Genomic DNA, 27350 nt, shown 5'->3' with positions numbered 1-27350 from the left:
TACGTATGTTATCTCCAAAAAGTGCTTCCCCATGCCTGTTTTGGTTAAAGTTTCGCAATCTTTGGTGATAAAAAGATAAAGTTGGATCGAATTTCACTAGCTGTTAAGATTACCATTTCAAGAATCGAATTCCCATTCTATGAATCGCATTCCTATTTCCGAATGATCTTTCTGCTGGTCACAGTCCTATCCCATCCAATGATGTTCTAGGCAGAAGGGACTCCCTCCATGGGAAAATTATTCCTTGAAGGCAAGGCAGTAGGTATTTTGTGTTAACCTACTGGATTGTACATTTGAGGCACGCGACCATCTCTAGGATAGACCCAACCGCTAACGAGCCATAGCCCATTGACATTTTCGACACCCTCTACCAGCCCCAGCCGACAACAGCACCACATTCGTCCCGCCTCTATACAACACCTACCTCCACGCCTCCACACCTCCACTCCTGCTGTCCTATGGGCAATCAATCAACAGCTGGCGGTTGTCGTCGTTGTCGCTTTCGCTCATTATGACAATCGAAATATAGATAGAATTTGGCAACAGAAAAAAGCCGTGAATGATGGGAAATATTGTTTATGATTAGGCCCTGGCAAATTGCTTAGTCAACGGCGACCGAGGGGATTCTGGACATCCGGTCGTCCGGCAATCGGAAATAATTATCAGAATTTGTGACGATAAGATTAGAGTTCTGATGCGTGTACGATTTGTGGCTGCCACCCGAAAGTATGCTGTTATTTTACCAAAATGTATTCCAGACTAAATCGCTGCCAAAAAGCTGATGTTTATGTACAAATTGTACAGATATAACCAATACAGATGCACTCGTTTATAGCCTCCTGCTATGATTTCTGCATTGCATTCATTACCGCATTGCATTGGAAGTGCAGCGCTGGAAGGCCCATGATTCACTCGAATTCAGTTTATTTTGCTTTTTACAATGGTATTGTTTTATTAACATTACACTTTAGTAGTAAATTATGGTTAATATATGTATGTATATAAATTAGGGTTCGGGTCGGTAAAAACAATTTGGCAAAGTGTCTGCGCACGCACTCTCATTAAAAAACAAAAAAAAAAAAAGAGTTATAAATATATCAGTGGATCAATTAACATCAAAGTAGTGCTAAATGGGGGCTTTAGTGTGGCATTAATCATACATAATTCAGACATTATTCATACGTTATATAAATCAAATGCAAAAAAAACTAAAACAAAACTAAAACTGGAAGTTCCCCCAAATATCCCCCGTACCCTCTCGACCCGCATTGGGCGACTCTTCAGTTCGATGATAGGCGTTGGGCGGGGCTCCCAGCTCTTATCTCCTGCAATGCCAGTGTGTGTGTGTGTTTGCGTGTATCTAGATTTATTTACAATTAATTTTATTTGATTTGTCATACATTTCCTGCTGCCTGAGACACCCATTGTCTCACACACACACACACACTCACATATCAGCCACAATCCACACAGGCAGGGTGCTTCTCTGGCCCCCCGCCTCGCCCTGTTGGATGCACTTCCAATGATTATTGCTGCTGCTGCGTAGCTGCTCTCCCCCACCCCCACCCCCACACATCACACATAAAGCTGACAATAAAAAAAATTACTGTTGGTTTTCTTTATAAGGTGAGGCATGATTCCTGCTGATCGCATTGACGATTTTCTTTGCCACTCTCTCTTTCGATTTCTTTTTCGAGTTGAACGGAAACGAGATAGGTCTCCTGCTGTAAGAGCACTCTTTGGGAACGCCTCACCTTGTATTGATACACCTTGACTCATTCGCTCACTCATCCACTCACCACACATGCACTCTCTCTCATAAATTCACTCTGACACGGTCTCTCACACGTACATTAGCTTTAACTGTAAACCACATGCAATATTTTTTGTTTTCTTTTTTTTTTGTGTGCAAAAAAAGAGTTTTCTGCAGTTTGTTCTCTCTCTTTGTCGTCGTCGCTGTAGCCGTCGCCGTCGCTGTAGCCGTCGCCGTCGCCGTCGCCGTCGCCGTTGCTGTTGCTGTTGCCGCCCTACAGCAGCTTGCACAAGCGACGGGGGGGCCTGCGCACCACCGGACAAAGCACAGAGCGGATGGCCTCGTCGAAGACCGTCTTCAGGCCCTTCTGGGTCAGAGCCGAGCACTCCAGATACTTGACGGCTCCGATCTCCTTGGCCATGGCCAGACCCTGCGGATAGGTGATGGGCGTCAGCTTCTTGTCCTTGAGCTTCTCGATGGTGGCCTTGTCATCGCGCAGATCCAGCTTGGTGCCCACCAGAATGATCGGCACACTGGGGCAGTGGTGACGCACCTCGGGGTACCACTTGGCCCGCACGTTCTCGAAGGAGGCGGGATTGACCAGCGAGAAGCAGATGAGGAAGACGTCCGTCTGCGGGTAGGAGAGCGGACGCAACCGATCGTAGTCCTCCTGCCCGGCCGTATCCCACAGTCCTAGATTGATGGGCTTGGCATCCACCATCACGTTGGCCGAGTAATTATCGAACACCGTCGGAATGTATTCTCCGGGGAAGGCATTGGTCGTGTAGCTGATCAGGAGGCAGGTCTTGCCCACGGCTCCGTCGCCAACAACAACGCACTTGATGGCCTGCATGACGTAGTCGCTGCTGTGGAATCTATGTATATAGATTGCTGGTGGGTGGTGGTTCAGTGGTTCGGTGGTTCGTTGGTGCGGCGGGGGTGTTCGGGGTGCTCTGCGGTTCAACAAGTTTTTCGCTCTCGCTCTCGCTTTGGCGTTGGCGTTTTTATTTTATTTTTTTGGCGATTATACAATAATTTTTGCTCACGCACTAATACACACACACACACACAAGCACAAACACTTACAGTTTCGTGTATTGCAATAACAGATCAACAGTTATTCCAGCAATCAATGAATATGCGACGACACTGTTCTTGTTTCTCTTTTTTCTTTTGCAAAGATTTGTTAATGAATTAATTGAGTGCCCGCACAGAGGGGAGAGGAGACTGCCTCCAGAAGTGCATGCGATCGATGGCCAGCAGCTACAGAAAACACACCCAAACGACGCCTTCAGTGAGCGGAGAAGCAATGAAATTTTCTGACAGAATCCAACGCGTTGGCACTCTCCAAACGTTTGTGGGGCCATGGTGCATAGGTTGGGCTCCGCTCTTCGGGGTCCCTAGTTGTTTGCCAGCCTCTCTCTCGCTACTGAATGCATAGCGAGCGGCCTTGCTGAGTTCCCCATACCCGCTTTGATTCTACCATGTCTGTATGCGGCCACTCGAACATAGGCCATCCCGCTTGCTCGAGTGCGCCAGCTACCTGCCGCTGAGTGTGTTGCGCACGCTCCCCAGAGCCCGAGCCAGTGCCAGAGAGAGCCAAAGCCACAGTCGCCTCTCGAAAAATTAGTCACAGTGCGCCGCGCCGAGTGAGTCATCCATCCACCATCCACACATGTGGTGACGTTAATCGTCGCTGTGTGAGCAAGAGAGTCGCAGAGAGGGCGAGACTGTGGCTGGCTGGGGCTGAGGCTGAGGCAGCGCTCTCTCTTCAGTTGACCCTGCTTTGGTCTTTTTTGTAGAGTTTTCTATATTTGTCTGCGGCTTTTCCATGAATTTCCCTGCCCGTTATGCTATCGCTGTCGCCGCTGATGATGCCGTTGATGCTGTTGATGTTGTCGTTGCCATTTCTTTCGTGCGACAATTTCCACAAAATTAGTTACAATACAATACACAGCGACCAATGGATTCTGCTGCTGCGCTGCGCTGCCTCTGCCGTTGACTGTTTTAATGGACCGCAAAAATGCGTGTGTTGGCTGAAAGACGGCGTTTCGAAGACCGAAGCTTCAAATACTCTTGCAGATGAATTCCTAATTGGAAGAAGCGAAAAACTAGACAGAGACCGAGAAGTGATGCATTTACGTTTATAACGATACCATCCATGCGTTGCAAAAAGCCTTTACAATAACATAATACCCACCTTTTGAAGGGCTTAAAAATGCACAAAATATCGACAGCAAACCAAACCGAATCCCAAAACACAACCGAGGTCCAAACCGAAACCGAAACCGAATCCGCATTCAGCCACATGCGATAGCCGAAAAATCCAACCAAAAACCGATGTTTGTATGTGTTGTTTCCGTTCTGCCCACAACTCCCAGCCTCCCACTTCCACAATTTTCCAGCACATGCAATGAATTTCCGTGCATTTTTGCATCGAAGTGTTTTAAAGTTCTGCCTGGGAAATGTTTTTCCGTTTAAGTTAATTTCTTGCGCTGATGCCACTGTAATTGGATAATTAAATGGGCGCCAATGCTTTGGCAGCGGTCCCCATGTGATTGAGAATATGAATATGACTATAAATATTCATTTGAATGAATGTGAGTGTGAATTTCAATAATCAAAATTATTTCAAAATGTTTTTAATGGAATTTATTGTTAAAAATCCGCAACAATTAAATCACCAATGGAATCCATTCAAGTGGAATAAATGTTTCTGTTTCGGTGGAATGCGTGCGTGTGGATTCGATTCCATTCAGTTATTGAATCCCGATATAGGATTCGATGGTTAAGTGGAGTCAGGTGTTTCAAAAAAACTACTGATGATGGAAAATAATTCGATACTTAATTGTGGAATAAAGTTAAAAAAAAGACTAACCTTTTTTTCAGTTAAATTCTGCTTACATCTAAGAATTTAAAGCTCAGGTTCAGTTTCGCTTCACAGGCAAATGATCAAGCAGTTTGCTGCTGAAACCTGAAGGTTTGGTTCCCTTTTCAATGAAATGCTCCTGGCAAAAGTCCGTCTAATAAACCTGAAGCTTTGGTTCAAGCAGTTCCTCACAGGCAAATGATCAAGCAGTTCGCTGCTGAAACCTGAAGGTTTTGGTTGAAGCTTGGTTCAAGCAGTTGAAGCCAATAACCAAGCAGGTCTGTGCTGAGACCTGAAGGCTTGGCTCGTCGCTGAAAAATGAAATTGTGGTCTTTGTTGGTTATAAAATTACCGCCAGGCTGTGAAAATACGATAAGCGGATAACAAACGCATATCATTCAAAAAATTAAGAGTAAATGACATAGATTTAATAACAACAATGAGCCTTTCGCGGTAATCGCTGGCATATTCAGACGTTTATCCGCGAATCCTTTTACAGCATACCCCCCATTCCAACCCGCTCGGAACCGACGGATCCATTGCAAAATGGAAAATGGAAAACTGTGCAAATAATTAAAGCGAAAAGAGAGATATGGTAAAGGAATGATATGTAAATATACTCGAATATATGTATATGTATATGCCAGTCGGAGCAACAATTATTTGATTACTGTCGCAAACGTCATCGTTTGCCTTCCCATAGGTCCTCTACCCCATCTGTTTTCCCTGCCACGTAATTGGTGAAGTGATATATGTATATGTGCATATTCCGCACCCCACTCTCCGTTCGTTCGCCCGTAATCGATCCCGCACACACACACACACATGCCACGCCCCCACATTCCGGGCCAGCTCCGGACCATTATGTGCAGAGAGTTATTCATAATTGTTGTTGCACTCCAAGTGGCAGAGAAATGCATAACAAACTGGAAAATATTCAAGCCATTTTTATTGCCACACCAGACGGACCGCACACAGAAACACAAACACACATTTACCCACACACAGATGCAGATACGGATACAGACGGGGCGATAATGAATGAATGCACGCTAAAGAACCGCAGTCTGAACCGTAGAACCACTGTCCCGACCCGACCCGACCCAACCAAACCCAACCCGACCCGACCCGAAAAAAGCGGAATAAAACAAATATATGCCACATGACTGCAGCGGCGGACAGGACCCACAATAACAATGCCGACGACCAGCAATAAATTTAACACTTTAACAGTCCTGTAAACAGATGCCCTAGGCTGTGGCTGTATTTAGAGCTCCCAAATCGGATATTACTCTTATAATTATGATTGCAAATCACTTGGTGGGTTTTTCAGGGAAAATCAGTTTTCTTGAGACCCTTTTTATCGTTCACTTCTATAGCCGCAAGAGGGTCAGCGAACAATTATCGTGAGTGTATGGATGACTGATACATGGATCCAGATTGACTTTGCGGTTCCCTCCAGACCTAACCGCACTTTCTAGCCTGTTTAAAATTGTTTTCTTTCTTTGCTCCCCTGTATTTATCGTTAATTCTCGTATTATCAAAAATCTCAAAAATAAAGTTATATAAAAGATCCCAATATCGGAACCTAGTATATTTGACAGCATATTTTCAGGCTTTATACAAAATTAAACGTTCGATCTCGCGATCCACTCTGTCAATGGGCTGCAAAGAGCTAAGGACGTCTTAAACTTTCGTTACTCGTAGCTCAGCATCACGTTTTTAAGCCGTTTATTAATTAAAATTCAATTGAAATTTTCGCGCAATTTGGGATGTGCAACCTTTTAAGATTGCTTTTGAGTAATTATAAATAAATTAAATGTATATTTTCGCTCTGTCGCATGTGGCATTGGAGTTTCTGGCAGCAATTAAACTTAATAATATATATATATAGATGAATTCCATTCGCGGCGATCGAAAAGTGAAATTTGCACTGGCATTTCGGACTCCCGCGGAGATGGCAGTCCATCCGTCGCATGTCCGCCGTGTTAAAGCGCGTGGATTTTCTTTGGGGGTAATTGTTTAAATACTTTATTTTTTTTTCCATTTTTCCGTTTCCATTTTCCATTGCCGTTGCCGTTCGTTTGCAAATTTAATTTATTTAATGAGCAGCGCAATAAAACGCATTTACTGTCAAGTGATAAAATGGTATTTCAGTCGAGGCTGCTCCTGTTAACCCCCCCCCCACCGCCGCCTCCGTTTGGGATATTTTTCATTTATATGTGCCCCACATGACAGGCGCACGCCCCGGCCCCCGGCCCCCTGCGAACCCTCTCCTGCTGTTGACATGCAGCAATTATTAACTTTTGTGCGGCTGCTGCCATGGTGCCGTGTGTTTGTTATTAATTTCTTGTTATTTATGCAAATAGTTGGCACTTAATACTCGCACGCTTGCATTTACATTGCATATCGTACACATACGATACGTATATCTGAGTCCCTTTCTGTGTTCCCTTGGTTTTTTTTTTGTAAAATGCTTTGTGAATTACAATAAATTAGCAACTCCAAAATGGTATGTCGTCCCTCATATCCTGGTATTTTCCGGATTATTATTTGTGAAATATGTGGATGAAGATCTAATAGGAGCGCAAAAGGCATGTCCTATCCGTGCAACACTCCTAGAATTAAAGGAACTGTGCGTACCACAGATATTTTCAAATAATTGGTAAAAGGCCTAGGCATACGAGTATGCCTCTTTCTTCAGCCTGTTGCACACGTCCAAACATGAACTTAGAACGGAGCCGAGAATACTCTAACAGAAAGAGGGTGCAGAGCATCGCAGCGGGCACGTTCACCGCTTATCGACAATGTTGAGCTCTTTTGAGGAATTTAAAAGTTTGCTAAGGATGGGGATGGGAGGTAGGAGCAGCATCCTGGTCTGGCCCAGCGTTCTCTGTTCCATAAACTCCACTGAGTTATCGCAGGCAGACGTGAAGTCATCTCTGGTCGCATATGCATTCCCCGGATTCGAGTGGATTCTGTCTGTGTGCGGCCCGGGCCGGCCTGGCCTGGCCAGGTCGGGAGGGTCACGTCTGCTGCTATGGTCTGGACGGGTCCGTCCGGGCTTCGTCCTGTTTGACTGCTTATGAATAAAGTTGTTTGCTGCCTTGTCAATACACACATGCCATCATCATCATTCCACCGCCTTCATCCCCATTCCCGTGCTCTCCATTCAATTGGGGTTATTTGTCGCTCTATCTGGCACGACTCGTAGCCGTAGCCGCAGCCGTAGCCGACCGACCATCCTACCCCACTGGTGGCTCCTTTTGTTGACTTTTCGGCTTTTTGAATGGGCCACGGAGATGTCTATTCATTTTTTGTGTAGCGCTATTAGGGCTGCCGTCATCGTCATCACTCCCCCGAGCAATTTGAAATGAAAAGTTCTCTGTCACATAAACATATGTACATATGTATGGATGGGAAAAAGAAACACACACAAGATGATATGTGCCTGTGCCACCCCTTGCCCACACTTGCAGGCTGTAAATAGCAACAGGCGTGGTGACGAAATGTGTCCTTTGACATTTGATCGCCTGCCTCCGATAATCCTGGCCAGAGCATCACCACCTCGTTGGCTCTTCAACAGCTCCAGCAGCAGCGGCAGAGGCAGCGGCAGCGGCAGCTTAATGGCTTGCTGCATTATTTATAGCACGTCGAGTTTCCCATCAGAACGCTTTAACACGAGTGCAGAAAAAAAAGAAGCCAGAAATATAGTCCACACAAGTCGTTGACTTTAAGCCGTAGACAATGCAGGGCATTAGGCGGCTCGATCCCCGGACAGGATGCATCTGAAGTAATTAAGCACTCGATGGGTACGAGAGTCCACTGAATGCTTGGAGCGGCTTGTCCTGCAAAGAAGATGCCACTTCTATGAAAATCAATCATTCTTTTGGGCTGCAGGAAGAAAGGGGATGTAGCTCACAAAAAACCAAAAGTTTCTCGGTCGAAAGAGTGGAAAATATAGCCGTGAGACCCTCTTTTTACCTTTAACTCCAAAGAGTATTCGTTCGTCGGGCTTCTTCGACTCTCCCCAGAGCATTTTAGTGTGTGTTTTCCGCACTCAATTACAAAGTTCAGCTCACATGTAAAGCCGGTTCGGCTGTGGGTCTGGGGACTCCACTGCCTTGGCCGGGACTTTTACTAACTTACTTGCCACGAAAGCGTCTTAATTTACTTTTGCGCTCAGGCGTCTGGAAAATAAAAGTGCAGCCACTGGCAGGCTTTGTCCTGGGCCTAAAACAACGCCAGCAGAGCAGAGGCAAGGCGGAGAGGGGAAGAGAGAGAAGGCTCAAGGAAAAGAACTGCGGCAATTCGCTGCACCGTTCCTAGCGGTTGAACTTGGGCTTGGGCTTGGGCTGGGGGTTGCCGCTCGGCAGTGCAGTTAATTATAATTAAGCATCTGAGTTAACTTAACCACTTTGAGGCACTCTCTTAACTGAAGGAGCACACATCCGCCCACATCCGCCCACAGCCACAGGAGCAGGAGCCATAGAGCGACTAAGCCACCTGCTGATGGAGGAGCTGCAGCAGCTTTAATGTGTCAGGGCCTTGTCATCGTCATCGTGATTCTTCCTTCTTGCCTCTTGGTGTTTTTCTTAATTAAAGTTGCGTTCATTAAAACGCCTACGGCGCCGAAAAGTAGGCCACGAAAAGTGTTGCATATTCAAACGGTTATTCAATACGGTTCTTGCTCCGATTGTTGTCTGTACATACCTCCTCCCCCCGCCCACAGCCACAACAATGCGGTGGTGGGGAGGGGGAAACAAACGTAAGCCGTTATGAGTGAAGCTCGGAATTGAGCCGGCGGCTACATGCCGCCTCGCAGGGATGTTCCTTCATTTGCAAGGACAATGCGACACAAAAATAGAAAGCTTTTGAATGAGTGACTGACTGAATGAGTGAGTGAGTGAATGGGTGAATGCCTGAACGGGTGAATGAATGAATGGATGATTCGGGCAGCCAGGCCGGAAGACGCGGCTGTGGATGTGGATGTGGATGTGGATGAGGCGAGAATGGCAGGCAGGAATGCCATTATAATAAATAAAGAGCCTTTCACTCATAACTGGCGCACAATGCAGCCAGAGCCATGAATATCCCAGCTACCCTTTATCCCTCTCCTCCTACCCTCTCCTATATCCTTCTTTCTGTCTGACTCTCTCTATCTCCCCATTCCTCTCCCTCTCTTTGTCAGTCTCTGTCTATCTGTGCATCCTGTTTGATTTATGCCAAACAATGCGAAAAACGCTTTTAATAAAAATGATGGCCAAAACCCTTGATACCGATCAATGATACACCATTCTCAAGGAATTGCACCTATTTTCTGGGCTTACTGATATTTACATACATCTGCGGGGATGGTTTAAAGTTTCGAAAACAATATTTATTCAATGCATTTTAGTCAGGTTTCAATTTGTTTCAATATCATTCTGCTTTAAGACGTATTTCATGGATTATCGATATATTCGAATCCCGTGGCACAGTGTCATCTGCCATTTTGGCTCTCCTTTAACACTCTTTAATCAGATGATTTCTGTCCGCATTAGACTCAAGTCGGGGCTTACCAAAAAGCTTTCCCAATTAACACCAACTGCCGCGTGGCCATAAATCTGCAATAAATACAGGGTGGGGAGCGGAGGGGATGGAGAGACCGGTCTGGATAGCGTCGAGCGATTGCATAAAAATCACATTAACAATTTGCTAGTACACGAGTATTTTATTTTTATTGCTGCATGTTTTATTTTTATTTCATGCACGTCTTTTGTACATATTAATGCCCTTCCTCGTGTGGAGTGAAAGAGACGAGGAGTGTGAGAGCTATGCAAAGGACCTCCACACATCACACGCACACGCACACATTGAACACACATGTTGCCACAATGTGGCACGAGGCCAGGAGACAGGCGGCAGAAGGCAGAAGGCAGTGCAGTGTTGCGCCATCGAAAGCGCAATAAAAACGCTTAATTTTTCACTTTTACATGGACGCCGACAGAGTTACGTCCTTCCCCTCTCTCTCATATCCTTACATATCTCTCTCTCTCTCTCTTGCTCCAACGAGGTGTTGGCAAACTGTGAATCCTGCGAGGGGTAATGGTGTTGCTGAAGCGAGTCCTCGTCCTCGTACTGCTCCTCGTATGTGTAAGCCATTTGAAAGTTATTTAATTTAATAACAAGCACAAAACATGTTCCAAGTAAAAGCAAATGGACATAAATATGAGAGGGTCTCCAAAGGAAACGGGGAAGCATGAACGAGAACGAGAGAAGACCCAGGGAAAGTGCTTACAGGGGAATCCCCTTAAATTCCAGGAAATCGTTTCTCTCCATTTTGGAAAGAGCTTTAAATAGATGCGATTGACTTTGCACAGTTCTCGTGTCTTTTATTCCAATTTCTATTCCACTGATCAGCGATCTGCTGAAGGCAGTCAGTACTCCCTAAAATATATCTTAAATTAGTTACACGGCGCCCTAAAAAGGTTAAATACAAAAAAATGAAACGAAGGCAGAAAAAGTTCCTTTCAATTAAAAAGGCATTTTTGCATTTTAATTGCCACGCGATAAGATGCAAATCCCCAAAAACAACACAGAATCCCTGCCATATACGCAGTACTCGTGTGTGTGTATGTCCTTATAAATGAAACGCAAATACGCGGACAGAAACCGATACGACCGATACGCTACGCTACGGTGATATCCATTTGATATTTAAGCCGAACGACAAACAACGACGACAGCGACAGCGACAGACAGGAACATGGACGGGCATGGGAAATGGGCAATGGGAATGGGAATGAGAATGGGAACGGGATCACAGACAGACAAAAGGACAAAAAAGTGGATGCGATTTTTATTTATTGTGGACGCACTTGCTCTGGTCTTATTTTACAGATTTCCCAGCAAAAGCCGGACAATCTGCGGCCAGTCACAGATTTGGAATCGCTGGAAAAGTGAGGAATCAGCAGACCCGTGGGGTAGGACTCAATCCTACTGAAAATGAAATAAGCTGCAGCGGTGCAAACAAAGCCGTCAGCAAAGCGCCGTCTAAGCCACAACAACAGTCGGCAAACGCGGAAAATACTGCAAAAAGTAGCACAAACATTCAGCAGAAACAGGAGCAAGAACATCACTAGCAACAGCTGCAGCAAAAGTAACATAAAAGTCAGAGAAACAACAGAAAGGGGAACAGAAAGGAGTCGCCAGGATTGCTTTCTTGTACTTTGGACACACGTGCGCCGCGGCTGCGCCGGTGCCCGTGAACGTGCCCGTGTCTCTGGGAGGTCCTGGTCCTGGTCCTGGTTCCATCTCGGTGACATTGCCACCCTCAACCATGAAGCTGTCAAAGCTGTCCAACCAGACGAATTCCCAGGATCCGCAGGCGGTAAACTCGCGCATCTTTGTGGGCAATTTGAATACCTTCCAATGCTCCAAAACGGATGTGGAACGCATGTTCCAGATCTATGGCCGACTGGCGGGTAAGTCGGAACAGAAAGTCCTTCCTCTACGATTATATGCATACGTAACGTTATTCTTTTTGTCTTTTTGTCGCAGGCATATCCATGCATAAGGGCTATGCCTTTGTGCAGTTCACCAACCCCTTTGATGCCCGCAATGCCTGCCACGGCGAGGATGGCAAGACGGTCCTCAGCCAGACCCTAGGTGAGTACTGCTGGCCGTAGGCCTAGAAAACCTAAAGGAAGGATCGAACAGTGGCTGTGGATGTTTTGTGGGATATTTATCACATCTATCAATGAATATTTGATGAAATATCAAAGAGAATATCCTGATTCAATATTCCACTAAACCTGAATGCTTCCTTCTTAAAGAAACGAAACGCTCTGTACTTTAAAAATCCTCCACGTCGAAGGCAGCTGCTTTGCATAGACATTCCAGACCTTAACCCTCGCCCCCGGACAAGGGCCGGGCCGCTGCAGTTGCATGTCCATTGTGGCACAAGGATAGCGCGGGTCGTCAGGTTAATGGCCGCCGGCACCGGAAGCGCAGCACTAAAATCGAACCAACGCGCGAAAAAAGCTACAAAGTGGGAGAGTCGTAGTCAGAATCTGAGGATGAGTATGAGTATGGCTTTGGCTTACATACATAGTAGGAGGCAATGGTAATGAAGGAGCCGAGCCGAGCTGGCAACGGAAAAGGCAAAGGCAACGGCGACCCTGGCATGTGTAGTGGCCATATCTTAGGCACCCTACCACAAGCGGCTGTCTGAGTATTTTTCCCGGCCAGAGCGGAAGTGGCTGCAGGCCGCAGAAACTTAAAGTGCGGCCGACATAAATCTTGGCGCGATACTTTTAATGAAATTTCAATGTTGTGCTGCCTGTCTGTCTGTCTGTCTGTCTGACAGTCTGATTGTCTGACAGCCTGACTACCTGGCAGCCACTACCGATGACTGTCTGACTGGCTGGCTGGCTGGCTGGCTGGCTGCTTGGTAATTTCGTTTGAGCGTTTAATGAAATAATTCCAGTTGCCAGTTGCCAGTTGCCAGTTGCAGCTGCAGCTGCAACGTTGACGTGCCACCGATTCGCTTTCGCCATTCTTTGGCAGTGCGTTCTGGCTGTGAATCCTCCATTTTGCTCGTGTGAAGAACAACTTAATGCACTTAGCGCGCTGTGTCAGCTGATGGAGATGATGGCCAGAATGATGGAGGGGGAGAAGGGAATGGGAGCTGGAGATGGAGATGTAAGGCTGGCAGCGGTGCTGGTGCGGATGCTTCATATTCATACGCCCCGCTGGCAGGCAAATGGAAAGAAAGAACTTAACAGCACTCATAAAAAGCTTTCGCTCTGCTTATGCAAATGCAGAACGCTAAATGTGGAATGCTAATTCCTCTGATTAGGAACGAGAACCAACAGCTCTCGAGTCGCAGAGTGAAGTGGAGCCGCCGCTGCCGACTGTAATATTTCATTGCTACGCGCCATTGACTCTGGAGTCGGGTGGAATGCGGCCAGGCCGCAGCTAAACCGATTGAAGCAGGACTGGACCGTGGCCAGAAGCAGGAGGAGGAGGAGGAGGAGGAGGAGCAGGAGAAGGAGCCTTAGTGGAAATCCTTCTTACGCTTTTATCCTTAATCTTAATTATAGCCTGCCTGCCGAGCAGTCAGACAGCAGGGCGGCAAGCAGGAAACAAAAACAGAGAGGAAGGCAAGGAATGGGAATGGAAAATACTGAAACAAAGCAGAAGATGGCAAAGACAAGGCCCTGAAAAAAAAAGAAAGTGGAAAAGCTATCACGCCTCCCACCCACACCAACAGCCTTCCCCTCCTTCACTCACCAATTTGTAGTTATAGCAACGTCTCACTCCCATTTCCCTGCTCTGATTCTTCCTTTCACTCCCTCGCTCTCCCCTCCCTTTGACTGCGGCTTGTGTTTTGGCCGCGTAGCTTCTGGCCCTAAGCCCCCCAGCGGCGCAGCCGTCGCACTTCAAACTTTGTCATGAATTATGATGAACGAGCGTGGGCTGTACGAGTGTCTTCCCACCATTTGTTCCCCCTTGCACAGCCCCCTCCCCCCATAGATTCCTCTACAAAAAACCAGCCTCTGTCGCACCCTTTTCATTGAAAAATGAAATGAATGAATCCCTTGCTCCCAGATATTTGTATACCCTTTAACCGAAAAGAACAGCAGTTTTTAGAGTGGAAAAGAGAATATTTCGGCCAGATTTCATAAATACACAACTTAATCAAGCATTTGTTGTAAATTTACTTGAAATATAGCTTTGTATCTCCGATGCAACTGCCATTCCATAGCTGAAGGTAGAGGGCATTTGTTCTGCGACTTCCTGAAAGCCACCACCTCCGGCCTCATTGTTTTTTTTATGCATAAACAAGAACTGACAATGTATACAGTTTTGCCTGTGGTGCAGTTTTATTAAGATTAATGATTGGGGGGGGTGAAGTGATGTCAGATTGAATTAGTAGTGGTTTGGGAATGCAGCTGGCCAATGTGGATATGCATGCAGACAGAGCATAGCAATTTTTTAATCACTCACAGCTCGTCCATTCATTTGCATAATGAAAGGATCTGAAATGATAAAGGCCCCGCCCAGATAGAGAAAGGATTCCATTCCTCCTATTGTCCTGCCGGTCTTTGTGGATGATGTTGTTTAGAAGACAATGACTTCAAAGGACCCCGAAATTTGTGTGTATTCATTCTGTTTATACTTTTTTTTTGGGCCCCCAGCAGATTGCCTTTTGCAATTAGGAATGGGGAATCCGAATCCATCTAATCTTTTCTCTCTCTCTTCCCTTGCAGATGTGAACATGGTGGCCGAACCGAAGGCACACCAGATCGGAAGGAAGCGACAGAATGTGAGCAAGACGGGAAACGATTGGTGAGTGCTAGCCCCTCCCCCCAGCCCTCCCCCGCGGGAAAATTACGATTACGATTATTCGGAATGCCTTCTGGGATACATCTCCATTGCAGCTCATTTCAATTTAATCTAAAAGTTTATTTTGGTCAATTTAACGCCGCCATGTGGCATGTGGCATTCATTTAGAGTTTATTTACATATCATTTAACGGCTTGACTTTCGCTCGGTTTCGCTTGGACTGTTCTGGGGTTACCATGGGCCACCATGGGGTTGGTCTGTCTATGTATGGGCCAGACCCAAAGTTCCGCCCAAATAAATAAACAAATAAGGAACAATTCATCAGGCGATGGCCATGAGGGCGTCCTTTGTTTCATCGCCCGTCTGGCATAAAATATTTGGCTGTCAACTGCTGGCCGAGTCTTCCCGTTCCCCGTAACCGTTACGGGCCAAGTTTTCGTCTCCATTTCCCGTCTGCAGTGTGGGTCACTCGAGTATTCCTGTGTACGTGTCCGCGTGTCCGCTCGTCCGCCCGTCCGCTCGTCCGCGTGTCCGTGTGGGGAGAGAGTTCGAGTGCTGCGTCAACACACTCCGAGTTCTTTCTGCGAGTTCTGCGCTGTGAGTGACAGTTGCAATGTATGCCATAATGTCCTGGTTGTCCTGGTTGTCCTGCCTGTCCCGCCAGGAGCTGTGGCTGGTGCTGGAGCTGGTACTGGCTCTGACATGTGCACTTGTTTGTCCTGGCGCGGCCTTAATGATGACTGAGCGACATCCACAATTTATTTGGGTCTTGAGTCCCGGCCGCGCCGCCTTGCCAGCCTTTTCCACTCGTGTGGAAATATTTAATTTAAGCTTAATGACGCCGAAGTGAAATGCGTTACGGCTTTAAAAGGACATCGCCGTGGGGCAGGAGAGGAAATCCATCTGACATCGACTTGATTGTAATTAAAACGCAAACATGTCACGCTCCAGCCCCATTCCAGTGCGTTCGCTCAGTCCAGGTGCTCTTCTGTTCGTCATTAAACGGCTGCTTTCAGTCATTCTCGCCGCTCCCCAGGTCCACCCTCTCCACTGACTCTCTTGACCACACACAAACCAACCGAAAAAGCCGCAATTGTTGAGCCACACCCCCACTCGCAGCACCCAGAGTCCTGAATGGCCCACTCCGGTACTCATTTGACCACAAATGGCTGGCCTCACTGAAGGCGGGGGAGAAGGGTGTCTCGGGTCATTGCATCAATCACTGGCAACATAGCCCGGCGGGAGGGCGAACAAAATTGCCAAATGACAATACAAACGGCAGAGCAGCCAGAAATGCGGGAAATGCGGGGCCTAAACAAATATTGACTGACAGACGGACTGATGGCCAGGGATTGACAGACGGACAGACTGACTTACAGACACTGCACTGCGGTGGGGCAACAGTTGGCAGGTTGTTCATTTTCAGTTAATGGGAAAGGGTATCCAGTTGATTTCTTTGTTGCATACTTTTCGGGGGCTTCTCCAGACAGTCCCCGACACTTCAATTAGCGAGCAAATGTTTGCCGAGCGTATTACCTCCTGTGTAATGATATCCTTCCGTCTGCTTGTGCCTCCCACAGGGACTACTTCTACGACAGCTACTGCTCCTCAACCCTGCTGCGGGGCGGTGGCGGCGGAGGCGGCGGAGGCTCCAATGGAGTGCGTGCAAAGAAGCGGAAGCGCCTGATGACCAATGGAAACGGCCTGGCCGTGGCCGTGCAACAGCAGCAGCAGCAGCATGGGCAGCACCATCATAGTGCAGCCGCGGTGGCCGCTGCTGCGGCGGCAGCCGTCCACCACCAGCACCAGCAACAGCAGCAGCAGGCGCAGCAAGTGCAGCAGCAGCAGCAACAGCAGCACCATCATCAGCAGCAGGTGGCTGCCGTTGCCATGGCGGCCATGGCCAATTTGTTGCCGCAACAGCAGCTGCTGCTGCATCAGCAGAGTCTGCTCTCAAATGCCGCCACCGCGGCGGCAGTGGCCACCACGGCAGCCACAACGGCGGCTCCCGGTGCCCTGCACTGGTCCCAATACAAACAGGAGCAACAGCATTCGCATCCCCACCAGCATCCCCATCAGCATTCGCATACACATCCGCACCAGCACCAGCAGCAGCAGCCCCAGCAGTTTGGATTTCAGCTGAAGAGCAGCGTGGCTGTCCAGGCGACGACATCGCCGCAAAATGCAAAGTCAGCAATAATTGCTAATCAAACGGCGCTCGCCGAGCAGTACCCGGGTGGAGTCAACGTCGGCGTTGGAGTCGGTGTTGGGAATGGGGCCGCAGCCTTTGCCCATCAGCAGAATCATCAACAGCAGCAGCAGCAGCAGCAACAACAATTGGGATGTCTGCTGCAGCCATTGACGCTGGCATTGTCCCCACAGCAGCCGCAGCCTCATCAGGCGGCAACGCCGCTTCAGTTGCACAGCCAATTGATGCAACATCAACAGCAGCAGCAACAACAACAGCAGCAACAGCAACAGCAGCAGCAACAGCAGCAGCAGCAGCAACAGCAGCAACAACAAGCACAGGAGCAATTAAGTTTGCATCAGCACTGGGGACCTTTCAAAGTGTACAGTGAGTATTGACTTGGATGATATTGGAGGGTGGCGATGCCACAAGGAATATTTTAATGGGTGTGTGTGGTCGACTCTAATGACAGTTTGTGGGTTCATCCAGCAGTTCTGTAAGATTATATCTTTAGAGTCAGCAGCAGTATCACGAAACGTACTGTTTTTCTAGAGCACGAAAATCTTTGGAAGTCGATTGCTTTTAAAAACTACTAAGAAATTTACTTAGACAGGCTCCGGCTTTCATTTTCGCAAAAACTTTCCGATTTTCTATCGAAAACGAAAAAAATTAGTGCTCCCGTTTTGGCAAAACGCAACATTTTTCCGTTCTTAAAACGGAACCAAAGTAAGCTGGTTAACGTACCTTTCAGTGCTGTTAAGCGCACAATTTAGTGTCGAAATCTTCTGTTATGCGTAACATCCGATGTATTGACTCGACTCGAGCTGCGTCTGCTGTAAGCAGGAAAAGGAAAGTGTTGTTACTCTGATAAATTATTTCGAAGGTTGAGGTTGGGTTCAACAAAGCTATTTATAAAGAAGGAACAAGGAAAATTAACCTGGTAATGGTGTAAATTATATGTAAATGCATCGAAAAATCATATATTTTTGTACTTTTGCTATTAAGATTCTTTTTTTTTTGTTATAAAAAAGCGTTTACTATTTATTTCTTCGAGGAAAATGTTCTTCGAGGAATCAGCATTGAACAATCGAATAGTATTTCTTTGATAAATCTGTCAGAAATAACAGCTTGTCGATTCCTTCTGTGTGTTTCTCTAAAACTGAGAAATGTTTGCACGCGAGGCAAGTGGTAAAGTAAGCGGAGCGATCGCCCGCTTAGTCGTTCTGATTGCCACATTGAGCATCGTCAATAGCCTGCACATCCAGCCCAAACAGTTCCAGCCCCAGCAGTTTCAGTTTCAGGAGCCTGGGCAGTCCCTGTGGCAGTCGTTCCCCCTATCTGCACCTTTGGCCGCACCGCCACGTCTGGCGGCTGATTACGTCAGCGGGGTACTGAGTCTAAAGGAAAGTCTTCTCAAGAAGCCGGTAGCCGGCGGCTACCGGAGTGGCATGAAGAGCCTGCCACAGATGGGGGAGAAAACGCAGCAGCAGAAGCAAGAGGAGAATGTTGCTTCCTTCGCCGGGTTGATGCCGTCGAGGCTTTCCTACGAATCCCTCAAGAAACTAATGGACATGCCTGCCGTGGTAGAGGCGATTGCCCAGCAGGTTCCGTTTGTCGATCCGCAGGCCCAGGAGAACGAGCAGTTCACGTCACAATACCCTTTCGAGTTACAGCAGGACGAGTTTCTGCAGCAGGTTCCGTTAATGAATCCGTCGGTCAAGGAGAACGAGCAGATCACACAGGAGGAGTTTCGGCAGCAGAGGACGGCACAGACAAACTATCAAACCCAGTTGCTGCAGCAGATCCAACAGTTATTCGGGATGCGTCCAAAGTACCAGCCGGAGTTGAATGGGGCTGCGTTGACCTGCACCGCGGTTCCTGATATTTCAGTGGACAGTGAAGAATGTCAGACGGACTTACCTGAAGAAGAGGAAACGACAGAGGAGCCCACGGATGGGGAGAAGGTCATCGTGGATGTAAAGCCTGCCAAGCCGGACAAGAACAAGGAAAAAGCAAAGACCTCCACACCCAAGCCCAAAACAAAGACCACCAAGAAGCTAGCCTGCTGCACCAAGCCATCCAAGGAAAAGAGCGGCAAGATGCCCATCAGATTCTCCCTGAACTTCCCGAACGAGCAGTCTCAAGAGGACGAGGAACAGAGTCAGGAGACCATGGAGCATCAGCAACAGCCCCGCACCGGCCGGAATGTCTACAATCCTGATCTTTATTACGATGCGTTTGCCAACCGTCTCCGAGATCGCCAGGAAAGCAATGCTGAAGCCTTTGGACAAAATGAGATTGAGACCGAAGATATGCAGTTGCAGAGGATGAAGCGAAAGCCGTTGATGGATCCTAGCCGCAATCAGCGTCTAGTCCTGGACAGGCAACGCCTGCTGCAGGCCGAAGTCAAGCTCTGGCCCATCAACATGAATATGATCGATCGTATCCATTGAGATATGAATCTTTTGTTTCTCCTTTAAATCTATTTTGTTACTTGATTTCGTATTATAAAAATTACATAAGAAGTTTCTTCTAATTAAGTCAGTAAAGAAAATGTTTAATAGAAAATGTTAGAAGAATGTGCACAAGAGAGTATTAAGTGATTAAGTGATCTTGAAAGCATATAAACAACTTATTTTTGCCACTCTATCGCATATTTCCAGGCAATCCGGACACATTAATCTGCGGCAATTGCCGGGAATGCTTCGGCGAGCTGTCTGAGTTATTGGACCACAAGAAAAGTTATTGCAAGCTGAGGTTCACATGCAAGTGCCAGGATGTTGCCTTTGCGGCCAGTGCAAGTAAGTGGCGGTGGGGCAGGATGGGGACTGCGACTGGGACTGTGACTGGGACTGGGACTGGGACTGGGACTAAGACTGGGTGTGGCAGCTTGTCTGTTGGCAATTAATTTATGATTGTTAAACACTTTTTGCCCCCGATGCATGCCCAGGGCCAGGCCCAGACCCAGGCCCAGTCTCAGACCAAAGTGTTTGTCTAAGGCTCATTGTGAGTGAGTGAGTGAGGAGTTGGCCTGTTTGCAAGTCAGCAACATCTGGCTACAGATCCGTATAACCATATCCATATCCAGCATGTCTGGTTGTGCCATGGTCCTGAGGCTTGAGGCTTGCGGCTGCTTGCAAATGCATTTAAAATTGAGTTATTTATGCGGACAGGGCCTCGACGTTGGCCTTCTGCAAATTCCAACTTAAATAACTAATTAATTCTCGCATGTTTCCCCACACACACAAACGCAGAAACGCCACCATCGAGCGCCAAATTGCTTTGCGCCGTTTGCAAGGATGCTTTCGCCAATCCCTGGGATTTGATGGTACACGCACAGGCCGCGCACATGGTTAACATTTACGAGTTGGGCGATGAGGCAGCCAATGCCAATGCCACCAACAGCGGCGCCACCACGAACAACCACACAGTGAACAATGCCAGTGCAACAGTGGAGAATGGTCATGCAACGATGGCCGCTGATGAGGCTGCCACAAAGCAGATGCCTGCGTCATCAACACTTAACAAGGAGCCCAATAACAATCACAAAATTAGCAACAATAAGCACAGTACCAGCAATGGCCACATGTCGCCCACAGGCGAGGGCATTGTTCTGGCCGGATCGGTAGAGAATGGAGCTGCCAGCGACACGGATACAAACTGCTTGGTAGACATCAAGTTCAGTCCAAGCCCCAGTCCCAAGGAGGTGCGTGTCATGGATAGCCCGCCCCACCCCATCAACTTCCTTAAGAGATCTGCTGATGCTCAAAACGCTTCTCTTGCAGGACCAGCAGCGTGACGACCTGTCGCTGGACGGCCGGATGTCCAGCAGCTCGCAGCAGACGCACCACTCGGACGAGAAGCTCCTGAACGGGTCCGTATCTTCGCGGGGCAGCTCGCCAGGACTCGAGCCCGATGAGCCGCCGGCCACTCGCGCCTGCATTGTGCGAACTCTGAGCATTGTGAGTATGGAAAACCCATTCGATTAGATACCCTCCTGCTTATAATTTGTTGCTTGCAACTTGCAATAGTGCGATTCAAGGCTTCTTGTAGCGTATGTGAACTCCATATAGAACTCATATATTTTTGTTTATTCTTTCGCACACTTGCAGGAGACTTCTGGCCCCACTACGGCACCATCGGCGACCACTGCTCTGAGCCTGATGTCCAATAGCCTGAGCCTGGCCCTGGCCCCACAATAGGTCGATCGGGCAGCAGTATTCAGAGAGAACTGCCTTTGGATTGGGGTCTTGTGAGGTGTTTATCTTTATCCGATATCCGATAAAAGTGCAATTCTTCAGTATTTTTGTAACAGACTAACCGGCGGGAAGAGGACGTTAATTACAGCAAACATATCATTTTAAATTAGCTATAGATATACATATGTACGTATGACATACAGATAAACCAGATATAACTACGGTAGCTATTACAATTACAAACAGGTGTACGAGGTATACGTATATTCGTATGCAAGTGTACGATACTTGTAATCGTATTGGTCTTTTATGTTTGGGTTGTTCGCATGTCCTTTGGGTTTAGCGTTTCAAACGAGGATATTTGTTGGGGTTTCAGAACTGCAAAAGTGAACGTATAGGTAAAATTATGGAAGGCTTAAGCTGTCAGCGTCTGTCCGCAGAGTGGGGGATATGTGTATAATGTTACAATGGGACAATGTGGCAGATTAAACGGGAAACGGCAACGAGCTTTGTATATAGTTAAACAGCAATTACAAGGATACAAACTAAAGAATCATAAGATCATTGTTAATGCCCAGGCTTTCGTTTTAATTTAATTTTTTTTTTATAATCTATCAAGCATAATTATCGTAGCGAGACAACAAAATGAAGCCACGCAAATTGTATATCAGAAGTATATCAGAAGTAGCATAGGAACAACAGGTGTTTCAAAAACAAATTCGGAGAAACTTGTGCGGCAGAGAGCTCTATTATATAGTACTATAATCACATACGCGTAAACTTAATAACTATATAATCTGTAATACCCACAAATATCAAAAGTAGCGGCTATGTAAATAGGATAAACCTATACATTATGTACTAGCAGGCAACCAAATTTGTAACTAGTAAAGGTAACAACATTCAATTCAATGTCCTCCAGCTTAAGCATATAAACAAGCAAATGAAATGTATTAAACAAATGGATATACCAAATACATATACATATATATACATATACAGATAATACACATATCCAGTTGAGTCTTTTTAATGCGGAACTTTGAAAGGGAAAGTTTTTAGGCACCCTGAGACTCTGTCCTTGGGTGCAACAGCTCGCAGGGTCTTCTGCGACGCATTAGAAATTCTATTTTCGAGCTCATTAAAATAAATGAAGATCGCCAGACTGTGAGAGACCCTACCGACACCGACGACAGACCCTGCCAGACAGTGGAGTGTGTAAATATTTAGAGCCAGAACCGAGAACAGGCAACAGAAAAAAGGGAGGGCAAGGACAATGCCAACATTGTTGAAAGCAAAGCTCCACGATAATGAAAAGTCCCAACAAAAGGTGAGTTCCTGGCTGTCGTGGAGTTGCAAGTTCCAGCCCCCAAAAACCTAGACACAATGCCCAGCCAGAATGCAGTTAACTTTATTAAATTGCGCAACGAAAACGGTCGCATCGTGTTGTGTGTGGCGGCGCCTCTGGTTGATGTACCCCTGTTTGTTGTTCATGTCCTTGCCACTGGCTATTGCGGCGCTTTTTTGGACCACAAAATAAAGGTATGATGACTTTCAAATCAGCCTTGGACAGTTGCTTGTAAATTATAATAAATAAAGTGATCTTAAGGAGGTCCTTCAATATGATATTTTACGAACATTAAAGGTCGTCGCACTCTCGAATCTCTGAGAGTAGGTCTTTCGCCGATCTGCCACTATTGGGCCGATAAATAGTGCCCCGATCTTTTGGCTGGGCTATACAACAGCTGATCTGAGCTTGACATGTTTTTTCGTAATCGGAAACGATCCTGCCAAACGATTGACACCCGAAAATGATTGAGTCTTAAAAAAATCAGCCTAATTTTCGTATTCGAGGTTTAAATGCCGCTCGACAGCTTGTATTCTTTGGCTCCTGGGAAATAGACCCTTCTCCAGATCTTTTGGCTATATATCGGCTATAAAGGGAGCGATCTGGGCGAGGAATATATTTGAATGATCGGGAGACTCCTATCAAGCAGAATGATTTACCTTTTTTTTCCTTCCTATCGATTTTTTTTAGATACATTAACTTACACTCTTGTATCTTGTGCATATTATATACATATATGTAGTTCCATTCCAAGTTTCCTTTTTTTAATGAAATTAGAGCTTCTACGGCAACATTGATGTTTGGAAATACTCGAAATACAGCTAAGCTGTTTATTATAAGATTAATGGTGTAGAGTTTTTTAAAACTCCTTAAATATTGTATGATTTAGGTAAAGAACCATAGATGCATGCATGATGCGCGCAGTAGTCCTTCGGAGGCATTGGTATTGCTATAGAGACATTTGTGTATGTGTGGACTTGAAAAATACAATTTTTTAATTTTAAATTGCTTTTGGACTTGGTATGAAAAAGTTTCCAGATATATTTATGTTCTTTTCGAAAGGAAAGGTAGTGTATTGAGTGTTCAAGTGGCCAAATATTCCATTCCTTTTTGTTACTGTGCCGCTATGCCGCGTTTAACCTGAGGATTTGACTCGACATTGTCTGCGTCTGCGGCCGTTTGCCATTTTGTTTCGAGGTCGTGCTAAGCGCCTGCAGTCGAGTGGCCAGCAGTTGAGTAGACTCCGGGATTTAAAATGCATAAGCCTGGGCCCTGCACCTAGCAGTTGCAATGCGCGGCAGGAGCAGGAACAACAGCCTTTTCAATTTTGCCGTAGTTCAGGTGCACCTCGACACCGGATGCAGATGTGGTTGAAGCGAGCCCAAGCCCAAGCCCAGGCCCTGGGCTTGGGGAGCTTAAAGTGCGCGACTGCTAATTAGAATGCCTCACCCAGAGCGGGCTCGAAGGTAACATTTAGCCGGCATTGGGTCAGCGCTGACAATTACTCCGACTGGCTGCTGCTGCCCCCGGGACTGCTCTACAGTCCGACTTTTGCCGGGTGCGAGCTTGCAAATTACAACAGCTTAGCGAATGAAGTAATTGAAACGCCACCGAAAACTGAGGCGCCCAGTCCCCCTCACCCATTCTCTGTTCTTTTTCTGCGTCAAGCCCTGACGAATTTCCGCGTATACGATGCGTGATGCGTGCAGGAATCCTTCGGGGGCAGATCCAGGGCCCCAACGGGCTTCCTGGGCAGCCGCACCTCTCCGGCCAGCTATAAAAGACGAAGCCTTTGCGTGCGCTCTCCTGACTTAGTCAACGCAACTGCAGCAGGTCGGACCGGATTCAGTTTCGACCATGTCTACCGACAGCACCCAGCCACATACACCTAGCCACGACCTGACGAGGGTCCAGCTGTCCGGCGCGAACCAGTGGAAGCGGGCTGCTCTGATGGCCAGGGCGGCGCCAGCTTTTCGGGAGACCGTCTCGGATGACAGCGAGGACGAGGTGGACACCAAGAAGCAGATTAAGTACGGAAGCGGCTTTCAGGCGGCCAAGGCCATCATCCATGAATACTGCGACTACACGACCATCCACGGCATTCGGTATCTGGGCGAGAAGAAGCGCCCCTGGCTGGAGCGCCTGTTTTGGGTCAGCGTGCTGCTGCTATCCATCTTCACCTGCTGCAAGCTGACCCTCAACATTTGGGACAAGTGGAACAACAATCCGGTGATCGTGAGCTTCGCCGAGAAGTCCACGCCCGTCTGGCAGATCCCCTTCCCTGCCGTCACCGTTTGTCCTGAGACGAAGACGCGACGTTCCATATTCAATTTCACCGACTGCTACCACCAGGTTCGTGACTTTGCCCTCAACGTCAGTGGAATAGTGGATCTCACCGATAAGCAGTAAGTTGCCCCCGCTCCTGCTCCCAACCATTCCTGATGTTATTTCCCTACCTCACTCTTTGTTCATAGAAAAGAGTTGTATACCGCCGTGACCCAGGTGTGCGAACCCCATTTACACGACATTGCCCTCGGCAAGAACACCAAAAAGGGCATGGAGATCATCGATTCTCTGACCGAGGTGTCGCCTCTCTTCGACGACACCTACCTGAACTGCAAGTGGCGCAATATGCCCGTCAAGTGCAGCGACATTTTTCACAAGTTCGTCACCGAAGATGGAGTCTGCTACAGCTTCAACTCGCTCAGTCCCGCCGAGATCTATCGCCCCGAGGGGTAAGTTGTGGGTAGTTTCCGATGATGCGAGATCCACTTACACTAGAGAATCTTCCAGCATCATTCCCGATTTTATATTCCGCGAGGAGAATCGTCTGTCCATGGACTGGAATGTGGAGGATGGCTACAGCGCTAGCGCTGATACATCCCCGTATCCCAATCGCGTGCTGGGGCCTGGATCCAGGGCTGGTCTCTACCTGTTTATGGGTGGCATGGAGATGGACTTTGATGATATGTGCCGTGGTCCTGTTCAGGGTTTCAAGGTGGAGAATCTCCCGTTCGCGGAACACACCAAAAACAGAACTTACGTTTCCCTTTCAGATTCTTTTACACACCCCCGGAGATGTGGCCCAAGTATCGAAGCAGTATTTCCGCATACCCTTCGACCAGGAGGTGCTCATCTCTATCCGGCCCAAGATCATCACCACCTCGGACGGACTGAAGCACTACGAGCCGGGCCGCCGGCAGTGCTATTTCCAAAAAGAGCGCGATCTGCGCTTCTTCAATATCTACTCCCAGAGCAACTGCGAACTGGAGTGTCTGGCCAATTTCACCCTGACCAAGTGCGGCTGTGTCAAGTTCTCGATGCCGCGTAAGTTGCTCAATTGAAATCTTTGAAATCTCCCTCATGGGTTCCCCGTACAGGCAATGTGAATATGCCCGTCTGTGGCGCGGCCAATGTCAAGTGCTACCACAAGGCGGAGGACGAGCTGCTGCTCAGGGAGTTTAACCAGGGGCTGGTGTCGTCAGGGGAGAATACCCGCGGTGAGACCGAGTGCAACTGCTTGCCGTCATGCACGTCAATAGCCTACGAGGCGGAGATCTCCCAGGCGGACTTCGACTACAAGACGGTGATCAATAGGGACACGCCCGAGGGCAAGGAGACACAGACCAAGCTAGAAGGGTGAGCAACCAAATAACAAGATCATAACAAGATCCATTCTCACAGCTCCTTCCCCGCTGTTCAGGATGAAGATGTCGCGTGTCTCTCTCTTTTTCAAGGAGGCCCAGTTCCTGACCTCGCGCCGCTCCGAGCTTTACGGCACCACCGACTTTCTGGCCAACTGCGGCGGTCTCCTGGGCCTCTTCATGGGCGTCTCCATGCTAAGCATCGTGGAGCTGGTCTATTTCTGCACCGTACGTCTCATTTCTAATCTGCGAATGCGCCGCAAGACCCGTAAAGAGCTCCTGCAAGCGGTCAACAAGGAGGCCTAATGGAAAGGCCTCCTTATAAATAACCAAGTGGCACTTGGCCACAGAGCTGCCCCTGGTAGTCTGTATTTTTTTTTGTTTTTTTTGCTCCGTATGTGTGCTGCGCTAAATGTTTAATCTGCAAACAATGAAAATAAAGTTGTACTCAGCACCAGACAGCCAAAGGAGTCGTATCCTTGCCAGCATTGGCATTGGCATCTACCAGATGATACACGATACGACCCGCACATCCTGCCAAGTCTTCAGTTGTCCCTCCGGGTGTGTGTGCATTTGAAATGGAATCAATTATTTTATTGTGTGATTTGCTGCCGCATTCGATTCGATTTCCAAAGTCAATAGACAACGTCATCGAAGTCGAAGCCAAAGTCGGATGACTCTTCTCCTTAGGCTCATATGCTATGCGGGGCCAATCCTTTGATTCGATATCCTTAGATGGTGGGGCTACCTTAGCTGAGCAAACACTGCGGCAGCCATTCAACCTCCACTCATCCTCAGCCTCCATTTCCATCTCCAACTCCGCCTCCGACTCCGACTGCGACTACGAGTGTTCAAGTTGTGCGTGCGGCTCTAATGGAAATCCAATTGAATTAAGTTAATTATGTTGGCAAATATTTAAACAATAGCTGCAATTATGCACTCCCACTCAGGCAAATTTAGCCACTCCCAACCGCAGTCACAGCCACCGCCACACCCACAGCCGCAGCCACAGCCGCA

The 27350-nt window shown here is 47.5% G+C and overlaps 4 protein-coding genes across 5 annotated transcripts in view; 3 read left to right on the top strand and 1 right to left on the bottom strand.

Annotated features, from left to right (window-relative positions):
• The window catches only part of LOC108153014 (DNA N6-methyl adenine demethylase), a 32592-nt gene extending 10237 nt beyond the window's left edge, over positions 1 to 22355 (top strand). For both annotated transcript variants that reach the window (XM_017282760.2, XM_017282759.2), the window contains exons 2-9: positions 11505 to 12088; positions 12165 to 12272; positions 14879 to 14957; positions 16535 to 17529; positions 19806 to 19943; positions 20397 to 20848; positions 20928 to 21104; positions 21255 to 22355. In XM_017282760.2, the coding sequence (XP_017138249.1) occupies positions 11944 to 12088; positions 12165 to 12272; positions 14879 to 14957; positions 16535 to 17529; positions 19806 to 19943; positions 20397 to 20848; positions 20928 to 21104; positions 21255 to 21344 (2184 nt within the window). In that variant the 5' untranslated portion in view covers positions 11505 to 11943 and the 3' untranslated portion in view covers positions 21345 to 22355. The remainder of the gene's footprint in view (positions 1 to 11504; positions 12089 to 12164; positions 12273 to 14878; positions 14958 to 16534; positions 17530 to 19805; positions 19944 to 20396; positions 20849 to 20927; positions 21105 to 21254) is intronic.
• LOC108153015 (ras-related protein Rac2) lies at positions 923 to 3082 on the bottom strand. Its single transcript, XM_017282761.2, has one exon. The coding sequence runs from the start codon at positions 2604 to 2606 to the stop codon at positions 2028 to 2030; it is 579 nt and encodes a 192-aa protein (XP_017138250.1). The 5' UTR covers positions 2607 to 3082; the 3' UTR covers positions 923 to 2027.
• On the top strand, positions 18237 to 19696 carry LOC117186320 (transcription factor SPT20 homolog). The gene has a single exon (XM_033386950.1). It carries the CDS (start codon positions 18309 to 18311, stop codon positions 19593 to 19595), a length of 1287 nt encoding a protein of 428 aa, XP_033242841.1. The 5' UTR covers positions 18237 to 18308; the 3' UTR covers positions 19596 to 19696.
• Positions 22356 to 24546: 2191 nt separating the features above from the next.
• Positions 24547 to 26791, top strand: LOC108150796 (pickpocket protein 28). Its single transcript, XM_017279100.2, has 6 exons — positions 24547 to 25094; positions 25164 to 25424; positions 25483 to 25687; positions 25746 to 26016; positions 26070 to 26328; positions 26393 to 26791. The coding sequence occupies exons 1-6, from the start codon at positions 24547 to 24549 to the stop codon at positions 26637 to 26639; spliced, it is 1791 nt and encodes a 596-aa protein (XP_017134589.1). The 3' UTR covers positions 26640 to 26791.
• Positions 26792 to 27350: the final 559 nt, after the last annotated feature.

This window comes from Drosophila miranda, chromosome XR (genome assembly GCF_003369915.1).
Source record: "Drosophila miranda strain MSH22 chromosome XR, D.miranda_PacBio2.1, whole genome shotgun sequence".
Lineage (NCBI taxonomy): Eukaryota > Metazoa > Arthropoda > Insecta > Diptera > Drosophilidae > Drosophila > Drosophila miranda.
This window is presented reverse-complemented; position numbering and strand designations above follow the sequence as displayed.

Bases quoted from the DNA above. Each gene is read 5' to 3' on its own strand.
- LOC117186320 (XM_033386950.1), top strand. From the start codon at position 18,309: ATGTTTGCACGCGAGGCAAGTGGTAAAGTAAGCGGAGCGATCGCCCGC.
- LOC108153015 (XM_017282761.2), bottom strand. From the start codon at position 2,606: ATGCAGGCCATCAAGTGCGTTGTTGTTGGCGACGGAGCCGTGGGCAAG.
- LOC108150796 (XM_017279100.2), top strand. From the start codon at position 24,547: ATGTCTACCGACAGCACCCAGCCACATACACCTAGCCACGACCTGACG. The intron at 25,425-25,482 runs GTAAGTTGTGGG...AGAATCTTCCAG, and splicing joins GAGATCTATCGCCCCGAGGG to CATCATTCCCGATTTTATAT. The intron at 26,329-26,392 runs GTGAGCAACCAA...CCCGCTGTTCAG, and splicing joins ACACAGACCAAGCTAGAAGG to GATGAAGATGTCGCGTGTCT.